This window comes from Syngnathus leptorhynchus, chromosome 2 (genome assembly GCF_054491065.1).
Source record: "Syngnathus leptorhynchus isolate UIUO chromosome 2, UIUO_Slep, whole genome shotgun sequence".
In the NCBI taxonomy this organism is placed as follows: domain Eukaryota; kingdom Metazoa; phylum Chordata; class Actinopteri; order Syngnathiformes; family Syngnathidae; genus Syngnathus; species Syngnathus leptorhynchus.
Genome location: NC_141196.1, coordinates 12,000,435 through 12,022,461, shown reverse-complemented (window position 1 = coordinate 12,022,461; position 22,027 = coordinate 12,000,435). Strand labels below are relative to the sequence as shown.

At 41.5% G+C, this 22,027-nt stretch overlaps 2 protein-coding genes across 2 annotated transcripts; both read right to left on the bottom strand.

Annotated features, from left to right (window-relative positions):
• Positions 1-844: 844 nt before the first annotated feature.
• mcm7 (minichromosome maintenance complex component 7) lies at positions 845-9,315 on the bottom strand. The gene is made up of 15 exons (XM_085906102.1): positions 9,087-9,315; positions 7,341-7,420; positions 6,619-6,783; positions 6,432-6,556; positions 5,933-6,113; positions 5,730-5,867; positions 5,159-5,308; positions 4,962-5,076; positions 4,745-4,876; positions 4,532-4,615; positions 4,237-4,448; positions 3,890-4,155; positions 3,290-3,458; positions 1,578-1,687; positions 845-1,285 (listed from the first exon to the last, which is right to left on the bottom strand). Exons 1-15 carry the CDS (start codon positions 9,115-9,117, stop codon positions 1,069-1,071), a joined length of 2,175 nt encoding a protein of 724 aa, XP_085762228.1. The 5' UTR covers positions 9,118-9,315; the 3' UTR covers positions 845-1,068.
• Positions 9,316-9,602: 287 nt separating this feature from the next.
• Positions 9,603-22,027, bottom strand: stag3 (STAG3 cohesin complex component). The gene is made up of 31 exons (XM_085937909.1): positions 21,675-22,027; positions 20,931-20,996; positions 20,727-20,814; positions 20,368-20,571; positions 19,792-19,888; positions 19,473-19,549; positions 19,192-19,396; positions 18,823-18,974; positions 18,193-18,390; positions 17,543-17,641; positions 17,258-17,337; positions 17,000-17,107; positions 16,663-16,750; positions 16,448-16,550; positions 16,234-16,337; positions 15,595-15,687; positions 15,392-15,484; positions 14,951-15,151; positions 14,657-14,718; positions 14,466-14,553; positions 14,315-14,392; positions 14,131-14,223; positions 13,878-14,040; positions 13,207-13,331; positions 12,597-12,698; positions 12,358-12,491; positions 12,118-12,240; positions 11,596-11,762; positions 11,184-11,373; positions 10,148-10,228; positions 9,603-10,071 (listed from the first exon to the last, which is right to left on the bottom strand). The coding sequence occupies exons 2-31, from the start codon at positions 20,972-20,974 to the stop codon at positions 10,014-10,016; spliced, it is 3,498 nt and encodes a 1,165-aa protein (XP_085794035.1). The 5' UTR covers positions 20,975-20,996; positions 21,675-22,027; the 3' UTR covers positions 9,603-10,013.

The following is a 22,027-nucleotide window of genomic DNA, read 5'->3' as shown; positions in this document are numbered from 1 at the left end:
TGGACAAATTGCAAGCACCCAGTTATAATAATTAAAAATGATTTGAATGATCAATTCATCTGGCAACTTTCTAAAATATCAGATGAAAATGTTTTAATTTCCATCCCTTTATTCAAAAGGTGGACATTATTTCACATTGACAGGTCAGAAAATCACAAATGTAAATTATGATTACATTACAAATTTGGTCCCCGTAAGATGTATCAGAAAAGTGGTCAAAATGTCGATTATTTCCCCAAATAAGCACAGATTTTTATAAATGACATAATTTGAAAATAACAAAACAAACATACACGAGGCTCATTTCTGAGGATTTGGACAATTTTAAATTTAACAAGATCTCTAAAAAAATATATCAGATTAAAACTAATTAATTTTATACCACTAATTGGCTGGGTTAAATCAAAATGTTGTACGTGGAGTCCGTGTAAGTTATCAAGCCCTGTTCTTGGGCCACAACTTTCTATCCAGTCAATGATTTCAGACATTACTGTCATGCTTTCTGTGAATAGTAGTTATACTTCACAAGAACTAATTAAAAATACAAACAAAAAAAATCAATTGCAGTACTCAAATTGGCAAACTTTAAATTTGTGACCTAAAAAAAAACAACCTTTGAATGCATGTGTAAACAAGTTTAATTAAGTACACCTTTAAGTAAAAAAAAAAAAAAAAAAAAACGTCTGTCTTTTACATTTGATTGGACAAAAAGTGCTGCAGGGTATTCGAAACAAACTCTGAAATGACGTGTAATTGGTAGCTGGACCTTGCGCAGTACTAATTGTCCTTTATGCGACCGTTTGTTCATTTGAGCAATGTTTCCATCATCCAAACAAAGCAGAGGAATGAGCAAATGATAGATTTATTATAGCTTTGTGTCACAACAACAGAATCAATGTTGACATTGCATCCCAATGTGTAAAAATATACAGATTTACTCAATGAAGCACTGGAATGTGGATGAGACTCAAAAGTTCTGCTGTAGTGGAATTCTTTCAAGGGGAAAACTGCTAGCTCATCTATTAATGGCAAATTCTGAACGGCAGGAAAAGCATTTATGTGAGCATCTCATACAAAGGTGATGCGGCTTCTAGCCTGGTTGATCTGCCACACGTTGAGCTCCTCGTACTCTTCCAGGGCCTCCTGGAACATGGCGGGGGTGAAGCCCCGCGACACACAGCGCTGCTCGGCCTCCGACATGCGGACCACGCCGCCGCGGCCTGCCGCGCCCTCTGCGGCCAGCTCACGCACCAATGAAAAGATGACATCGGCCGGACGCTGAGTCCTGTGGACGACAGGAGGACCAAAATATGCTCTCAATTTGGCTTCAACTACTCTACGGACAAGCCAAAAAGTAACTTTGCCGGATAGTTTTCTCAAAAAGCATCGAATAGAGGGTGAGCCATTTCATTGCTGCTCCGTCTATAAAATACCTTTACAGCTTCCTCCAGCACATGCAGTTTCTCTTACTGCTATGAGAGACCCCCGTAAAAAATTTTTTTGAAGGTCGGGGGGGACCTGCGGGCACTTGTTAAGAGCGCAGGGTGTCTGCATTCATCAAAAGGTTGTCGTCAAACCTCGTGTTGCTTGACTTGTCAGTTTGCAGCGAATCCTTGGACATCTCCATCAGTCTCATGGCCTCGTTGATGTCCTCCTTCTCCACGCTGTCCATCAAGCGGAGGCGGGCCTGCGCGGGGAGAAGGCATTAGGAAAACGAATCTGCGCTAAATGCTCAGATTTTGAGAGCCAGGGAAGGAAATTGGGAAAGGGGGGGCAGTGATTAGCAACAATTTAAAGCTAGCAAAACATCCTCCCAAAGTCAGGAAAATGTGACGTTACTGCTAGGTTTCTATTTCCACATTTAGTTGGATAGGACCAGGGTAATAGAAGTTAGATTTTTTGCCGGATCTACATCAACAGAGCCAGGATGTCACATGCAATCTTTTGATTTTAAAGTGGCAACCCAAAAAAAAAAGCCTAAAAATGGTTTGCCATTGACCCAAAACATTTCACAAAATTTGTTTCCTATGTAATCTCTGCCTGGAGACCCGAATGTGTCGATTCCTGTGTAACCAAAAAAAAAAAACATGGTAACACCACTTACATCATTGTAGTAACATTAATCCTGGCCAAAATATTGTACGCAACGTGGATTTTATGTTCCATTCCAGTTAACGTTTAGAAATGAGATTCATTAGAATAAATAGAAAGACAAATTTCTATTTATACTTATTTGACAAAGGGTTAATTCCAACAATGTTTGTACAAAGAATGATTTAGAAAGGCGTCAGGAACAAAAACCCTTGACATCATTCCTCACCGCTTTGCAACAAAATCGGTTGTGGTCGCTTCTTGATGACGTCGGCTGCGCTGTGCCGGCACTGTCAGACCGAGACAAGTGCAATGCCCTCTGGGATGGCCGGCAATTGCCCAAGTCTCCGCCTCTCAACACCAGCTAGTCTCTTTGCGTGCCCCAACGGGATCATCGTGTTTCTTCCGAGCACACTCAGTTTTGCATGGGTTTGCACAGCTGGCACACGGGCTGACTGCCCACCCTGCAAAGCTGATTGTACTCGGACCATTCTTCAAGTTTAACCTTTCAAGGAATGGAAGAAGTCTGACACCTGGTGGACATAAACGTGCAGCACACGGCCACCCAGCTACAGCAAGTGCTGTTTTTGCAGTAGGTCCATGATGCTACTACCTGCACAAACAGCACTTTTTGCAGCCAGGGGCAAAGCACATGTGAAAAGGTCTCAGCAAAATTAGGATTCACATCATTTTTTTTTTTGTCCAGCGTGGGAAAGAAGTGCTCACGGCGCAGTAGATTGGCTTTTTATCACTACCTGCACTGTAAGCACTTTAGCTCACACTGAACCACTGATGAAACCAATTGAAGAATTGTTACATGCGGGCTCAATAATTAGAAAGCCAACCTCCGTTTATCACAGGGGAACAATCCATGCTTTAGGCGAGGTGGGGAAAAAAGTAGTTGTATCACTCCTGGGATGCTTTAAACAAATTAAAACCTAAAATTGCAAACAAATATGGGAAGAAAATACAAACATGCATCAAAATGTAGTGGAACCCAAAGTTGTGACAAACTGAAGTATAAAAGTCTCTTTCATAATCCATGGTTGATTTGACTTTATTAATGCCTATAAAGGGATTCTCACTTTACGAGAGTTCCACTCACGGTGGTGAACCCTAACCCCTCAAGGCATATTGGGGTCATTGAAATTTTGAACGCTTGTACGCAATATTAATATTATGCCAACAGTGTTCTCACCAGCGCAGTGGAGAGTCGGAGGATGGAGAGGAGGGTGCGGGCTGAGGTGAAGGTGGTGTCCTTGCTGACCCGTGCCTCCTTCCTCATTTCCACATAGGCAGCGGTGATGTAGTCTGCCAGCGACTCAGGCACCACTGGCTGCTTCTTCTTACACACGGAAATGTAACGTCTGCGGGTAATGGACATTGGACAAAGACACGTTACGACGCACACCAAAACAAGCCTCACTCCAATCGCCTTCATTACTCCACACATCTACTCTATGACGTAAGTAATTATACTTCAGTTTTAACATATTGGTAGACTGTAGGCCAAAGGTTAAAACCAAAATGTTTTTTTTAACTTACACATAAGTAGTCTGTGGTGTTATGAAGAAACATTTGTAGCATTTCGCTCCAAGTCCGATCAAATGTATTCGCGAGTGCGTTCAAACATATTTGCAAGTAAAATTGAACACATTTTTCAATTAATTTTTTTTAAATCCACATTGGCATGGTCAATTTGTAATAATGTACTTCTTTTTAATGTAGGATGGAAATGTAGCAGTTACAAATATTTATTAATGAATGATTAAAATTGTTAGTTGCAGCCAACACACACCTCATGAGCTTCATGTCGATGGGAGTGAAGTGCGTGGGGGGCTGGCGGCAGTGCTGGTGCACGTAGGTGATGTGCTGGGCCAGACGCAGGTCGGCGTCTGCGTCCGGCTTGTCCTGGATGAGCCAGAGCAAGTCGAAACGCGAGAGCAGCGCGGCCGGCAGCTGAATGTTCTGCTCGATGCTCTTCTTGGGATTGTAGCGGCCGTACGCCGGGTTGGCGGCGGCGAGGATGGAGCAGCGAGCGTTCAGGGAGGTCATAATGCCAGCCTGTTTAGTGTGTGTGTGTGGGGGGGGGCGTTAGGATTTCTCACACGTATCAAGTGTAATTGTAAAACAAGAAAAGCTTGCCTTGGCAATGGAAATGGTCTGTTGCTCCATCACTTCGTGGATGGCTGTGCGATCGGCGTCGGCCATCTTGTCAAACTCATCGATGCAGCACACGCCCAGGTCTGCCAGCACGAGCGCTCCGCCTTCCAGGGTCATCTCGCCCGTTAACGGGTCACGCATCACAGCCGCCGTCAAACCCACACCCGAGGAGCCTCGGCCTGTCGTGTACTGGCCTGAGACCAACGACAAGGGTTATTGATAAACATGCAGGCAATATCTGCTTATTAACAACTTCAAAATGATATTGTGCACTCACTGCGGGGAGCCAGGCGATCAATGTAGGACAAGAGTTGGGATTTGGCTACTCCGGGATCTCCCATTAAGCAGATGTTGATGGTACCTTGGTGGACATTGCAAGACGAGTGTCAAGGTGGGACATTCCACAAACATTGACAGATGCTGTTCACCTTGAGGTGTTAAGGTCATTCTAAGCAGAGTAAACATGGCCTAAATAGGAGCGAGCACTCACCTCTGATCTTCATGCCTTTAGGAGCTTGTTGAACACCTCCCACCAGCATCAGAAGCAGAGCCTTCTTCACATCCTCGTGGCCGTAAATCTCAGGCGCAATTGAGCCAGACAGTTTTTCGTAAAACCCTTCCTCTACAAAGAGAAACAACAAAACCCGTCACACTTTGTTGTTTATCAAGTAACGTCGCATCACACCGCGTGGACGCAATGAGTGCACCAGTGATGCCGCGCAGCTCTTCTTCACTCAGCTCCTCGTTGCCAAGCTCATCGTCCTCGGTCTTGTTCATGAGCGTGATGCTGTGGGCTTCCATATAAGTCTCAGACAGAAGACCCTAAGGAAAAAAAATAACCCTGTCAGAAGATATCTAAATTAACCCCATTGGCGAATGAAATGAAAAGATGCGTCCACAGTACCTGTGTAGCCTGTCTGAAGCCGGTGCGCAGAAGCGGCAGGAATATTCCTGTAATGGCCACGTGGTCGCCCGGTTGGGCAACTCGTGTGTTTTCACCTCGTGCGTACACAGACATACTTCTTGGGATGTTACCAACAGGCACCTGGTCACTCTGTAGTAATAGTTCATGTCAACAAATAAAAATAAATACATTTGTGGGTGGTGGAATATAATCTAAAAATCAGAGTTGAAGAAAAAAACGACAGCTTAAGTTTAATTTTAGTTTCTAAAGGTAACTAGACTATAAGTACAGAGGAAATGTTTATTTTCCATCTTTGTCAAAGTCATGTTTTTGATTTTGTGTTAATATTTTGCTGTAAAGATTGTCGGACGTATAGAAAGAAGGACCCCATAATTCCAGTTTACGAATAATACTGTGACTGTTATTTTAGCACTCGACGCTTTGAATCCAAAAAATAAATAAATAAAAGCTAAAACAAAAACTAACAACTAAGTTGAACAAAGAATTTAAAGAAAGAAAAAAAACCCACTCTCAAACCTGCACTGAAAAGCCATAAAACTAATTTTCTTACGTGCTCTTGGATGCGAAGCTCCTGGAATTTGACAAACTTGGAGCCTCTGGTCTGCAGGTAGAGGCGACCTCCAGATTTGTTGGTGACGCACTCTTGGCTGGGACACATGACAAGGGGCATGAAGGACGACGACTGGATCTGAAAGACAGCAAGACCATGGTGCCTCAGTTCCGGCTCTGATATTTTCAAAGAGTGGGTCTTACCGGTTGATATGTCTCAGCACCACACAGGTCACACGTGTACGTGGCCACAACCATCATGGGTTTGACCTCAGTAGCGCGGGTAACGATGCCTCGGACCGTCGTTAGGTGCCCAATGCTGTCGGCCCGCACATCACGGACCACTTTTGGCTTTGCTGTGCTGGGAGACTTGAAGTACAGCTCGCTGTAGAGAGAAATCATGGTTCAGAAAACAAGTTCATTTGATTCCACTTGACTTCTTAAAAAAAAAAAGTCTGTGATTTGAAATCATGGTTCAGAGAACCCGTTCATTTGATTCCACCTTGACTAAACAATCCAGTGGAACTTCCAAATTTAAACACAATTAAGGTTGCATTAGGAAACAATTGGAACTTTGGCGAGTGTGAGTGATGGTCGTGAAAGAGATTAACAAAAAAAAAAAGTGCACTGCCTTGGTGTCTTCATGAAAGAAAGAGCGACAAATTCAGGTTGTTGTGTGTTCACTGTAATAACTGAAACGTACAATCTCCTCATGAGTTCCGCCGGGTACTGGTTTCGAGCATCACGCGTTTCAGCAGGGTCACGTGACCTTTGCTCCATCATCAGTCGGTGCTCAATGTACACATCCAGGGCATCTTTGGCCACAACCTGTACATAAGCATTTATTAGTATGGAGACACACGAACCACGGCGCTGCTAGTTACGCTCACATCTCGTTCTTTGTATTCAGGCAGGAGTTCGTGCACGGCGTCTGCAAAAAGGCCCGTGTAGCGCTTGGCATTTTCACAGACACTCTCCACCAGTTCTGGGTCTTCCTCAGCCACATCATCCAGGTCCACAAAGAGAGAGACTTGTTCTCGGTGGGCCAGCGCCACCTGGAGGAGCCCCACCAAAATTAGCGACAAGAGCATACATTTTTTGCAAGCATTTGTGATTGGCTGGCAAACAATTGAGGGTGTACCCCTCCGCCTACAGCTTGAACACAGCTGGGCTCGGCTCCAGCACGCCTGCGATGCTTGTGAGGATAAGCAGCTTGGATAATGGCTGGATGGATCCTTTAAACCCCTCTCTCCAGCATTTTTTCAATTATGTCAAACATGGTATTAGGCCGTACACATTTTTTTAAATAGCCAATTAATCTGCCAATTTGAGGTGAAACGAGTCCTCGAGGAATCCGAGTAAAAAAAATACTGGTGTGCACCAGTTAATACCCAAGTTCTATTTTATTTCTCCACCAAAAAAGCGAATAAATCACTGAAAACATATTCTGGGGTGAAAGAATTCACCCAATAGTCGGACCCCATACATACTTCCCCAACAGCTGTTTTATAGTTGAATGTATACAACCTTTAGGTATTAGAAATGTTCCATCAAAACTCCAATGATCATAAACTATTCATGTAAGTTGTAATATTATCCAACATGTACTCACGAGTTGTGTGCCGTATTTGAACACCTTCTTCCCATTGTCATCTTCAGAGTAAAATTCCTGCAAGAATCTCTTGCATTTCTCTGTAAAGGAACATTTTGTTCTTATTACACACACGCACAAGCCACATTAAAGTCACGCACACACACTCATACACACGGATGAAAAGAAAACATTGCTGACTCTTCATGTGCGGCTATATTACAGTGAAAGTGGAGCCCTTAAAGATTGTTGATGAGGAGCTGCAGTGGGCTTCCATGCTGGGAGCTAATTTGTTGTTCTGCGACGAAGACCCCCCCCCCCTTTTGTTGAGTAACATGGCATCCTTAGTCACTATCGCATTAAAACGACCACCGACGGCACAAAAATATTGAACAGCCACTGTGCTCGTTATTCTCTTTCGCAGGTTTCGAGGTTAAATACTGCGAATCTGTTTCCGGATGAGGATCACAATACGCGCTCACTTCAGGGTCCATGTTTTTTTTTGGGGGGGGAGGGGAGGCGCACTTCTTCAAAGCGTTGCAAGTACTAACAAACCTTGAGTCCCGCGTCACAATAGAGCGTCAACGACTATAGGGCCGAGTATGGAAGCGGAACACTCACTTTGACGACGTAGTTGGGATCTCACAGCGCACCTTTGGCGTTTCTGAGCTGGATGATGTTTTTGTAAACAAAGCAGCACATGGCTTTGGCGGCTCGTCACCACCGATATCCCTGCGCGGCTACTCCGCCTTGAGAAATAGTGCTGCTACTGTTTCAAATCTAAAAGTGAATGTTCGGAACGGTGCAAACTTTTTTATATTTATTTTTTTACAAAGGCCTTACCAGTAGTTGAATGATTATATGAATGTGTTTCATCGGTGTTGGTGAAAATCTAAGGTCAAACGCATGTGTGGGTTACACATAAAGCAGTGAATATCTTTTGTACGTCAACTTCATTTCCAGGCTATTCGGGGTGCAGCATGCGCAGAAAATACTACTGACCGGGAAATCGAACTCATTTGGAGTCTACGCTTTCAACCATGGACTAAAATTTAAACCCACTACATCTACTGCGAGTCTGGTGTTATAATGTATACATTTCAGGTGCTTACAAGCGCGTCGAATTACGCAATAGACAGAAAAATCGTACTAAAGTGAGTTTTACAACATACATAAGTTGGCTAACATGCTAACTTAGCTCTATTAGTGTTAATTGTGAATCGGTACCTAGTCTTTTAAATAAACAAGTGAACATTTGTTGTCAAACTATTTTGCCATGTCGCATTGTTACAAGAGTGAGGAGGAGAAGAAAGGGCAAGTCAAAGTGGCCAAGTAGTAATTTAGCGGTTAGTGACTTGGGGTGGACATGCGCTCGCTTAGATGCCTACTCCCTTTGTTCCTGAGGTCTCATCCGGGTCACGGAACAGTCATAACCACCACCAACGAAGCCTGACTACTAAACTTGCTGGTGGTCGCCAAGTATGAATAACTTTGACAAGACGCATTCGGTACTCTTTTGATCACACGTCCATTTTCCAAGACACTTTTTTTGGAAACACATTAGACATGTTTGCACGCACCACAATGTGACTACAATACGCAAATCTGATGACAAAAAAAAATCAAAAGACGTTTACAATGAAACCATTGAGGAAATCTATTTTGTTTTCGGGTGTTAGTGTATCGTGAGAATGAGTTTCCAGGACTTGTTTAGGCCAACCTGTTGCAGCCAAAGCCATGCTGCTGCTACTGCTGAGCGACTCCTACCTTTCTCCGCCGGGTAATCTTTGCGCGCCATATCTACTGGCGAAGGGATTTTACTCCACAATCCAAGGAGGTCGAGTGCTCGGCTCTTTTCGACCAATATAGCCGTATACTTAATGCGACCGTGTTGTTGCTGGCGGAAAGTCGCTGGTCGTCCTCTCGCGCTCGCCGCTAAGAAGTGGCGCGAGGCTGACGTCGTTGTCGACCAATCGCGTTGCCAGTTTCAGCGCGGAAAAGGCGGGCTTTCTTCGTGGCGGGAAAGCTGCTGGGTCACAAAGCGTCACGTGATCCGTCCCACTTCCTGCTAGTTGCGAAAGGCGCGAAAGGCGGCGATTGGGTTGTATACAAAGGTACAACCCGTAAGTCAACCCCTTTTAGATACATAATATAATAAATCATTTTAAACTTAAAACACAGATGTCCAATTGTTCTGTGTAACTTTTTGCAAGATTTGCTTTTCTCTAACAAGAAATGGCAAACTAATTAAACTTACTAAATTCATCAACATGGTAAAATATATTGGTTAATCTCATCTGTTTATTAGTTTGAACATGTGATTTGTTTAACATGCACATGCAACAAATATATCCACATTTAAGGTCACTTTTAAATTAATTTGAACAACTCGACACATTTTGAAATTCATATGATTAAATTATCAAGATAACATTCAAGTTAAATAAGGAAACAGAGCAGGAGGGACAAAAATTGAACATATTTTCCAAACACTTCTCATATTTCTATAGTATCATAACAATAATGTGCTTTCCCCCTCATGTATTTCATTCTGCTCTCTAATTCTATGACAATTCATGGCAAATCATTTAGGAACACTTACTTGTCTTTTAACCAAGACGTACAAAATAGATTTGTTATCAAAGCAGTCCTGTGTTTCTTCATCCACTATGCCGTATATGAAGAATCTCTTTCCTATTTGTCAGACTCAGCTTCTTCCTCTTGCTCTGAGGAGTCGTCATTCAGCAAAAGTCTGTGGACACAAGAATACAGGCAAATGTCTTCATCCTGGCGTGACACACTATTTGTGTTTTTTAAAATTTTCTTACAAGTTGAGCTGGGTATTTAGTCCTCTCTGAATTGGAGGGGATCTCAATCTCTTGGTGGACAGCATTTTTGGCCTCTGTGATCTGAAACGTGATGCAGATGCATGTTTAGATGAGGCATTTCTGTTTTCCACTGTGTAGTGTTTTGTCAAATAACTGGGCCATAAGCAGCCCGACAGACTAACCGAGACCACAATGCAAATCTCATAAGAACTGCTATAAAAAATTACAACTCATCGTACGTTTTAGCTTTAATCATGTTTTAAGGGAATTTTACTTTTCAAGTTTATAAAAAAGTTAAATGGCCCCTGATGGGAAAAGGCTCTCCACCCCAGTCTAAAGTAGACAAATGCCCCTTTTCTTGATTCACCTTTCCGATTGAATCTTTTTTGAAACACAATGTTAGTTACGCTTACGTTTAAAACTGTTTTCTTGTACATGGTTCACTGAGATTATGAAGGTTAGAATATATTATTAAATTGACATGAACTTGGTATAGCACATTTATCTTAGGACCAGAGTTGTGAATTTCTCTTCCTTGTCAACTGTAATATGATTGCATTGAACTCCAAGCTTTTTCTAACGAAATGTACGTGTAAATGAACCTGATCTTTTTGTGACATCAATGCGATGTTAAAAAGCTTTGTTAGGTGGTTGTGTACTGGACCCCTATTTTATAAAGTGAGAGCTTCGGAGGGAGTCCATTATTCACAATGTGGATAGCTGACTCAGCAGTTCTTTGTTTTGTCCCTTATTTAACACAGTGAAAATAACAATAGCGATGTTTTTCTGGTCTCAGGTTGACTAAAATGAGCTTTCAGCGAGTAATGTTGCCTGCTTTTGATAATGTAAAAATTTATTTTTTTCAAAGTATTTTTGATATGAATAGACATGCGTATGCAAAATCAGGCCTTGGTGGCAGACTATTTCCGAAGATTGCGAAACTGGAAATTTCAAGTGGCTCTTGTGCCAATGCCTTGTAATTTCAATTATGAGGTTACTTCAGAAACAATTGTGAGATTAGAAAACAAAAACATACTCCAAGTTGAATTCATCATCAGATTCTGGTTCAGTGAAACCGCTGCCAACATCACTTTCCAAGACGCCTCCCCTGGACCCAAATTTAGTGTGGGGCTGCTTCAGGGCAGTGGAGGTGAGAATCGGGCTGGGCAGCTCACTGGAGTGGATACTGCTGCAATCCAAAGTCGAGTTGGAGTTGGCCATTAAACCTGAATGAGGCACAAGTCAAAGCCTGATCGACCATTGTATCTTTGATCATCAGTCTTTTCAAGCTTTTGTTGTAAATTTGCATATTAATCCAAATTTTTTTCTATAAGCTTTCAAGGAAATTCCAAAAGCAGTTTTCAAATGAAGCGTACAAATAATCTGTATCAATCTGATTATTTTCTTACCTCCAGTATCAATCTTCTGGCGTTTGATTATTTTCTTACCTCCAGTGTTGATCTTCTGGCGTTTGGTGACAGGCATGGTTGGTGAAGTGATGGCTTCAACTCTCTCCCCCAACTTGGCTTGGGTGCCTTTCAAGGAGCGCTGATAAACATTGACTGAGTGCCAGGAGAGGGCAGCAGTGGGACACTGGCTTTTCAGGATATCCACCCTGGAAAAGAACACAGAACAAGGTCAGCAGCTAGAAAATATTTTTCAAATCAAGCAGTCTGCTGATTATGCTAACCGTTAGTTTTGATTGGTAGTGTTCATACATATAAATATGTCCTGCCCTGGTGAGTGATGTGCATGTCATGTGTGCAAATGGAGATGACTGTTGTTAGCTCTGGTTAGCTAGTCTGCGAACTAGGCGTGAGCTGTGGCAGATTGCAGATTGTATTTTATCAAAATTTTTTGCATTTTCAAGATATCAAAAACTAAATTCAATATTTGTACTTGACAGTAGCATTCCTTCATATATGATTTTCCCTTCTAAAACATCTAAATACAATCGGATGAGAGCTCACAGCAGGTCCTTGTCTTGTTGCAGCAGCTTAAAACTGAACTCGCTAAGCAGCTCGAAGAAGGCCACATTAGGGTGCTTCCCTTCCTCTTCCTGACATGCCCGGAAAGCAAAACGTATGCCGTCCCTGATGGGGAAACAACAAACACCACCAACCACATGAATTCAACCCATCACTATCGGTTGATAACAGTGCATGCCTGACAGTGTTGCTTGTTGTTTTGTGAGTGTGTTTGGTACTCACATGTGCAGCGCTACCAGTGGTTTGCGAACATGTTGAAGGTTATTGCCAAAGGTCATGGCGAGCTTCTTGGCCAAATCTTTGATCTCGTCAAGATCCCTTTTATTGACCCCCTCTGCCAGCATCTCTGTGAACACCTGGATCAACCATTCAATGTTGTTTTTATCATTTAATTGGTGCACCTTGTGTCTTTATTTCTTTCCCAAGAGTAACTGTTGTATGATCAGACATGCATGGCATACCTGCTGCACAGTAAGGCAGAGACTCTTGGCACTCAGTACAGGATTGATAAGCTTTGTTTTTGTTATGGTATCTTTGATGATGTCACCAAAGTCCTTATAGTTCTGCGAGAAAAAAACAAAAACACGTCAGCTTTGACAGTTTCATTACAAATTACTTAAGAGACAAAAAGAAGAGCCGTCAGTGGAGCGCAGATCTCCTCCGAGGTGTTAACATTTGCCACCAGCAAATGTCTTTTTGTTCTACCCTGGGATATGCTTCTCAAAAAAGAACGGGTCTAGTAAAGCTAATGCTGCCACAGTCTTGTTTTTTTCATCAGGTTTTAGTCAAGTTGTGAAGTGTCAATTGATTAATTTTTGCTTTATAACATTAAAGTGTAGATTCATAACAATGCGAATATTGTTCTGGAAGAATGCTTAGCCATCATGAAAACTATACAAGATTCATCGAGACAGAAATTTACTCAAACAAAAACCCAATCCTACGAAGCGTCCTTGGAAGTTTATGTGTCGCTTCTTTTCAGAGAACCTCCCATTCACATGGTATTCTATCAGCCTTGAACAACTCAGTATATTCAACACAGCCAGTGAAGGATGTTTTTTTAGGGTTTACCTTGTCGTAGTACTTGTAAACATTGGTGGCAGCACTGAGGTCCACCACGCCGAAGATGACCAACTTACAGTAGCCGGCAAGCAGCCTGCGCTTCTTCTGAAGATGTTTGATCGCCTCCTCATCAGCTGAAGATGGCAAGTCACAATTGATTACGTGTGAAATTAGGAAAGAGGTTCAGACAAGCCTAAGAATTCACTCAATCAATAAAGTAATAGAAGACAATACATCTCTGCTAGTGTCTACTAGAACAGTCCCTTGGGCTACCAGGGGCCCACAGCTTGCAATTATTGTGTGCTCAGTAACATTCACAATTTGTTTAAAAAGTGTGTTTAAAAGCCTTTAAATGTGTTGAAAACATGTTTGGAGGCAGAACTGTATTTTTTAATTTTTTTTGCATGATCTGTCCATATTGCAGATTCACTAATCGCAGATGGTTCTGCAACATATGACCAAGGATGTTTCCTGGCGACATTTAGTAATACCTCAAAGGTATTACATGATGCACCTCTTCATACAGCGAATCATAAAAAGTAAGAATTCTTCTTAGTTTCCACAAATTGAAAAGAAAATCCAGCAAATGTTCTTATTTCTGAAGCAAATGTTAGGTTGGCTCAATAAGAAAGATTGCTGAGAATTGGACAGATTTTGGGCTTCGCACAAGTCTGAACTACCTTCCTCCTCTGTTTCGTCCATGAAGATGTAGTCCAGAAGGAAAACTGCCATCTCTGCAGTCAGGAAGTGAGAGGGCACGTAGTACACATTTTGCAGGCCGGGTTCAGAGCGGACAGTATTGGCACGGTAAAGCAACAGGAGATCACACAGCAACTCAAATGCCTGTTGCGGGAGACAATCCATAATTTGAAGAAAGTATCTTGTACACAGTGTGATGCAATGTGATAATATTTATTGTGCTGATGCTCAGACCTGATCCCTAATATCAGTTTGGGCAATAGACAAGCATTCTTGGCAGATTTGACAGAAGAAGGCCACCTCTTTCTTCAGGCGTTTCACTTCCTCCTGGGACCGATGACAAGAAGTATCCGTGAACACAAACAATATATAAGAATATTAAAAAAATAAATAAAATGCTTCCTTGTCCTTCAATCACCTTGGTTGGAAGAGAGGGCAGATTTACTTTGGCCCACATCAGGTGAAAGCCTGAGCACCTCAAAGCTGCCACCATGAGCTAAAAGAAAGCAAATTGACACTTTTGATATGTATTGGTTTTCATTATTAAATAACACCAGCTCATCACAGACTTCCTTGTCGTAGTGTCTGGATTCCATCCAACTTTTAAGTAGGTCCGTGCAGGAATCAAATAGTCTTTCAGTTGATAAATTTCTGGCACTAAAAATAGAATTGTGCACGATTATATTTTAATCCACCCACTCTCCGACATTGTTTGACAATTGCTAGGTATTGTAAACAAACAATGTAGTGTGTTACACACCTGACCAAGGCCGCCATCCTTTTCAAGGCCATTGCTGCGCTGAAAACATCATCAGTTGGGGCCTGGGTAACAAACGTATACACGAGAGACCCAGAGAAATCAGGAGACAAGTGTGCTACAAATTTTATCAGACAATTATGCTCCAGTACTCTACGTTGACCTTACTCCAGGTATGTGGTATTGTATTGCACCTTCGATAAAGACAATATTTAACTTTTGCTCGCAGTCTTAGTAGGAGTGGTTCAGAGGAACATCTCTATGCCACAAACCATATGAATGTTTAGTCTGCCCAACCTGCATCAGGTCACTGTAATAGGTGTTGAAGTGCTCAGTCAGGTTGTCAAACAATTGACTAAACGCCAGGTGTGCACGGGAGGAGAAGGAGTGAGTGTTGGAGCAGAGCGTGTCGATCAGTTTGCTGCACGCCTCTAGCACAGCGTTCTCCGTGTGCTTCTCAACAATCAGGCATATCTGAGTCAGGATCTGCTCCAGATGCTGGTGACAATCAATAGATGAGCATGAGAAAAAGAAGAGAAAAGAGGAAAAATAGATGGCAGGTCCAATGTAAAAAAAAAAAAAAAAGACTCCTTTACTAGACAAATGTCATTTAAGTGTAGCCCAAACAAGGTGCAACAATTCAAGGTGACATAACAAAACAGGTCAAGAGAAACAATCATGAAACCAAATTAAATTCAAATCAAATTAAAATGAAATTAATTGCTAGGAAGAACCTACCTTCTCCATCCACTGCGCACTGCTGGAAATATCCAGGTTGAAGTAGAGCGGGACTTGCAAGAGGAGTTTTACTTTTTCTGGGTCTGCCGAATACTGCGCAGGGGAAGCAAATATGCATATACAGTAAAGGTTCAACCATGAACGCTACAATAAATGAGTTTGGACATTTGTGCTGGACTCGACTAAGAAACCACAACTGTTACCTTGACCAGCAGCTGTGACAGTAAAGGGATGAAATGAGTCGTGATACGCTGCCTGTCCTGTTCCCGGGTCTTCATTTGCTTTGCACTCAGGCCCTTTGTGGGAACATATGAAGACAGATCAATTTTGACAAAAGTCTTGGTACTATATGCCTCATAATTAGTTGGATGTAAAAATCAACGTGGTGAGAGGAAAGACTTAAAAAGTTAGAGCAGAAAATACAGAGGACATGGACAAATGAAAGAGGATGATTTCCAGTGGCACTCCGTGCATAGGTTTGAGCAGAATGAGAAACAGGAACAAAAAATAAAACAAACATGATTGCACAAGGCTTTTTCAAGGCTTTTCAAATCATCCATTAACCTTCAAACACAATTAGCAAACACAATGGACCATTAAAACACTGGAGGAGGGCTGGTTGCTGAAAATGGGCCTTTCTACACCAATGTAGATATTGCATTAAAAACCTGACGTTTTCAGCTAGAACAGTCATTTCCCACATTAACAATGTATAGAGTGTATTCCTGATTAGTTTAATGTTATACTCATTGATTTTTTTATTTTAAAAATATGTACATTTCTAAGTGACCCCAAACTTTGGAATGATAGTGTCAATATATGTTTACAATATATGTCCCCACCTTCTTGACCCAGATTCTCCCAAGCGGTGGGGTTGCCTCCATTGCCCGTCGAATCACACACACCATCAATTCGATGAGTGTGTCCTCCTCCACGTTTGTCAAACCTGACCAAAAAAACAACAACACTTTTTTCTGAATATACACTGAAATGATAGCTGTAAAAGCATACTGGAGGACACATTTGGTGCGTTTGTGAGTGATTTTGAATCCTCACCATCTTCCTGTAGCAAAAGAGTTGTCATGCACTCCCAGTCTTTTAACTCCGTAGCAGCAACATCCCACAGGCTGTCAACCAGGTAAATTGCATGTTCGTGGAACTGTCCACAGGTGGAAAATAGGAGTCGCTCAAGGAAACGTTTTGATCTTTCATTCAGTTTTCTTGACAAATTTCAGGAGGCTGGTGGCTAAAAAGAGATGGAAAGTATCTACCTTACACTGGATGTAGAAGGCGATGAGGACTTGGAAGAAGGCAGAATTGATACCTTGCTCATTCTCACTGTCAATCACACTTTTCAGCCTACGAGAAACACACAACACAATACAATACGAACCACCTTTAGGGACAAAATCACATTTTCCATTCAAGGTCAAGAGTCACATAATGCACACCTGCACTCACAGGAAACACAACTCAAATCTTTTGGTTCATATGCAGATGTGATTATTTTGTGGTATTCTAGTGGCTGTTATAACATTGCTAAAACAGATGCTATTGTGGCTTTAACACCGTACTGAGAAAACAAGTAAATGAGGAGGGGGAAAGTACTTTAGATAGAGGAACAGGCCAGCTGTGGACGCCAAACGGTGTTGTGCGGCGTAAACTAGGGTATAGATATGAGCGCACTCCTCCTCCTCCAGGACTTCACCCGTGCTCCTGCACAAAAATCAAGTTCAGTTGAAGTTAGAGTTCTGTCGGACGTACCACGCACAAACAGATTCGCAATAGATTTGACTTTTTTTTTTTTATATCACACACAATCCCTAATTTCAATCTTTTGTCAAATTACAGATATAAGACACTTACTGTTGGATTTGTAGTAACAGCTTGATCACTTCCACAGCAATCTCATATTGCTTGTCCATCACCATGTTGAGCATCCTCTTCTGAACACAGACATAAACACACACTACAATTACCTGGCTAATTATATTTTTAGAAGCGATAATTGATTTGAAGCCAGACAGGAGGAGAGATTACAAGACAAATGTTTTTTTTTTTTTTTAAAGGCATTCAGTATTACTAAAAGAAGGAGTAAATAAAAAAAAAAAAATATGCCAAGCAAACAGCTAGTCCAGAGGGAAGTCTCACTTTAAATCTATTGGTGAAAAGCTCCAGTTGGCCAATAAACCTCTTCTCCGCATAAAGATTCTGCAGGCTTCGCACACACTGCAGACGCACCACGCTTTGCTGCAGGACAACAAGAAGGAGAGTATAACGTTGTAGTGTAGCAAATATTTTCTTTGCAATAATGAAGTCCACTTGCCCCCATTAACATAACCATGATATTTTGATCAATGTTGATATGGTGGAATAAGACATAAACAGATTCATCCATCCATTCTCATAAGCAGCATTTTGTCCAGTATTGTCCTCCACTGTCAACTGGAGGACATGGCTCACCCGCTTCATGACATTCGCAATGCGAGCCAAAGGCACATGGACGTCAATTTCAATCGATGAAACAAATTGATGAAACCGGATGGATTAATCATCTTAATTCTTCTACCAAAAACACATGAATAGAATCCTGTGTTTTGACTCGTGGGTGCACATTCAACATATTATTGCAAAGAGCAATTTTGCCTTGAGTATCTATTTAAACATTTTCAAATTCATTCTGGCACATGTAATTAGTAAAACTTGTTCCCTTTTATCCCTAAGAAACAGATGACCATGATGAAACCTTGTCCAATTGCCTAAAAAGAAAGTAAAGGTGACTATAAGGCTTAGTGGTACACCTTGTCATTCAGCATCCAGCCCAGGTATTTGAGACATCCATCATTGAGGAAGTTCTCAGGGTTCTTTTTAATCCACACGCCCAGCTCCTCCATGCAAGCCGCTCTGATCTCTACCACACGGTCACGGTAGCGGTGCACAAAAATGCCCCGGAAGGTGGCGTTCAACATGGACGAGAGCTCTTCCTTCTTTCTCAGCAGCTACGGTATGGTACAATCACACAGCAGTGTAAACAGGAAAATCCAAAATAGATGGCGCAAAGTTGAGACTTCACTCACAATAATGGATTGACTGGCTGTTAGACAAGGGTATGAAAGTGGACGAGACAGCCATATTCAAAGAGTTTTGCACCGGAGGCATTATGGATTATTTTTTAGTTCCTCGGATATTTGCCAAAATTAAGTACAGATATTTGTCCATTAGCACTTCCAAGAATTAAGATATGAATTACGGGCAGATAATTTGACTGTTTTACGATACTTTGTATTTGCTTAATATCACGAAAAGAGAAACATTGGCAAAACCGCCGGTTAGTAGATGACCTTCAAGCCATCAAGCTTTTTCTCAGCAAACTTTTAGTAAATCAGGCCATTAGTCTATAGGTACAATGTGTTGTGTGTTGTGTGTGTGACCTCTGTAATGGAAGTCTGAAGCTCCTCCAGTCGCTCAGAGCTTTGATCTTCCATGTCCTTGCCCATCTCCAGGTTGTAGTAGCGCTGGATGGTTTGCATCTGAAAGGAAACTGCCACAACCACCTCCACTATTCCTGACATCACCTTCATGGCTAACAAGAAATAAAGACACATCTTTGGTTAACATATGTGAGTTTAGTTCAATGAGCTTACATGGCCATAATAATAGGATGAATTGACTAGTGGAAACGATTGTCTATTGGGAAAATCCAAGCAACAAGTTGTGCTTATTGCATAAAAAGGTACAAGTTGATAAATGCTGTATCTTTTGTTTCAGTCGTTCCAGAGGCCCTGATGCCACATGCTCACCTATTAGGGTGCTGGTGTGTCTGAATGCTCTGACTTGGGAGTCAGACAACCCGGTGAGGAGAGACAGCAAGGAGGCGAAGAGGTATTCATCATAAATGAGACTGTTTTGACATAAGCGCACCAGGATGCTGGCAAACTTGCAAAGGCCCGCTCGGAATCGCTTCGGCGAGGAACCCGCTCCAGACAAAGGGTAGCTCGCTAAACTCTGGAAGAATAGCAAAGACATATCTGTACAATACCTACTCCAAAAAACTTGCCTAAAATGTTTCTGATCCCCTTACCCTATCAAACTGTCTGGTTAGCGTTGCGATGATTTCTGCATTTTCCATGGAATCAAGCATCTCTCTGTTAACCACTCCTGGGCAGATGGAATAAAAAGCAGAGTCAGCCTTGCCCTTGGTGGGGAAAAACACCTGTTTTAATACTGATAAGGCACTCTGTGTAAAATAGCCTTTGACTCTTTTAAAGTTTTATTGAATTTATAATGTACAGTGCTGGATTTCTTTGCCACTCTGGGAAAAAAAAGCCTCTATCTAATGAAAGGTGAACGTTATCTTTGCTATCAGTTGACCCATGGGGCCCCACTTCCAAGATCCTGACCTTGGCATCCACAGCACTGAACGATGAAGTTGATGAGCACCAGGAGTCCCTGCTTTTGCCTCTGCTTGTAGTAGTCCAGCCATTCGTCAACCACCGTCTAGAGATGGACAGAAAAGTGGGAGCTAAACTTGATTCTGGATAATGGTCAAAATGCAGTGGCACTGTCTTCTCTGAGGTGTGTTAAATTTACAAGACATTTTTACTTCACAGGTATGAAATCATGTCTCACGAGTGTTTGTTTATTTATTTACACTCTGTTCCTTATTAAAATACATGAGGTTTTTGGGCCGCTGAACTAGATTAATGGCATTTTCCATGATTTCAATGGGGAAGATGATTTGAGATGGGTTACGAAAATGGTAAACAAATGAGCACACTCACAAGTTAAGTCACAGTTTTTTAGTGTGTGATTATGGGCATGATAATTGTTGAGTGTCGTTTTTGAGAAGTCGGTGTACTAATAAACTCGTCAGGTTTTTGGAACGAAGAATTTTCTTCCCGGTTTACAGCAAAACATTTCTCATATCATAAAGCCTTTGCAGATGACCACAATGGTTAAATGGAGGATTTGCTCACAATTAGGTCACTCTTTCCACTGCTGACAGCATCGTATATATTTTTTGCATTGATAGTCGGGTCATCGCTGTCCAGTTCTCTTTGGTCAGGCCTGGGTGTGTCTTGGAAAGACTGCTGAGAAGTTTCTGCTGAAGAGACGTTTGGGCTACTACTCAGTCTGGGTAATTTTCTCAAAGCATCATTGTGCCTTGGCTTCTTGGGTGGCTTGGGATGAAAGAGAGAAAGAAAATCAAGTGATGCGAAGATGACGGTTGAATGAGTACCTTGTATCAGACACCTGACACATATCTTTAACGTCATGATTTTCATTCTAGTCTTGCTAATTGTTGAGAACCAAGGATTTGAATTCATTCACTTACCAGTGAACTTGCTTCTGCCTGTATTTTGCGTTTGGTGTTTTTCACTGGGAGCTGAAAGTCATCATCTGAATCAGACAAATCATCTATGCTAAAAAGATGGAGAAAAAAATGCCATAATGTATTAAAAGGCAAGAAAAAAGTTGAAGTCTACAGTTACAAGAGAGATAATATTTTTGGGCTTGTACCTCCAATTGTCACTCTTACCTAGTGGTACTTGACATGCTTGACAAACAATCTGAAGTTTCCATGTTATAATTTTGGACAGTTTTGCTGATCAATACAAACACAAAGCACAAAGAGAAACACAAGAATGAGCTTGACCATAGTAACGGGATGCACGTTATTCATTTTATGAACTAAATTGACTTGATGCTACTTCTTTACGCTACTTCATTTATTACTGTTTGTGCAGACTACTTTAAACCACGAGCACCCGGATTGGCCAGACCATTGGCAGAGGCTGTGATTGGTCTTTGGCGAATTTGCCTTGATTAAATCCTGTTACCTGGCAGTTTTCATCTCATTCATCCACCACAAATTAGACAATCGCAGCCAATTTACTTATGAATAGTTATCACAAAGCAAATTTACAGGGAAACATTCTTCAGTCTTTCTATGACTTTACACTAATTGATATAATTCTCTTGAAACAGATTATGTTGATGTTGTTGACTTTTTAAAAAAAATATATAGCCCAATTAACAAACAAATACTTTAGAATTCAGATCCAGTAAAACGGACGTTCAGAAAAAAAGCATGATCAAAATGTGAATCGAGAACAGAAAATGTAGGACAAATTGGCCAACCCATACATTGGGCACTATAGCCCCATTAGCTCACTAGCCAGTAGCCATGACGCCAGCACTACTCATAAGTATTAGTTAACCAATTTCTAAACAATTAATAAGAATCAGATATATTATATCAGTACTTAATACGTATACTTACAGAGATTACGTTCGCCTTGAGTTAGCGACAACAGGAGCGCGATTAAACTCCTAAAATCAGGAATGACCAGAGCCTCATCGACAGAGGATGTGATTGGTCCTTGGTAATTTTGCCTTGATTCCAATTGGTAAATCATGTTACCAGGTAGTTTTCCGGTCGCTTTCCATCGGTAGCTAATTAGGCAAACACTCATGAATAATTTTTACAAAACCTATTTACCCCTTCTCTTAGATTGGTCTGCATATTAAATTTTGCCTTTTCATTTTACAAAAAAATTTATATTTGTTTCCTACCAAATTTACAAATAAATGCTCATGAAATTAGATCTCGTAAAACACGCAAAAATGTCTACC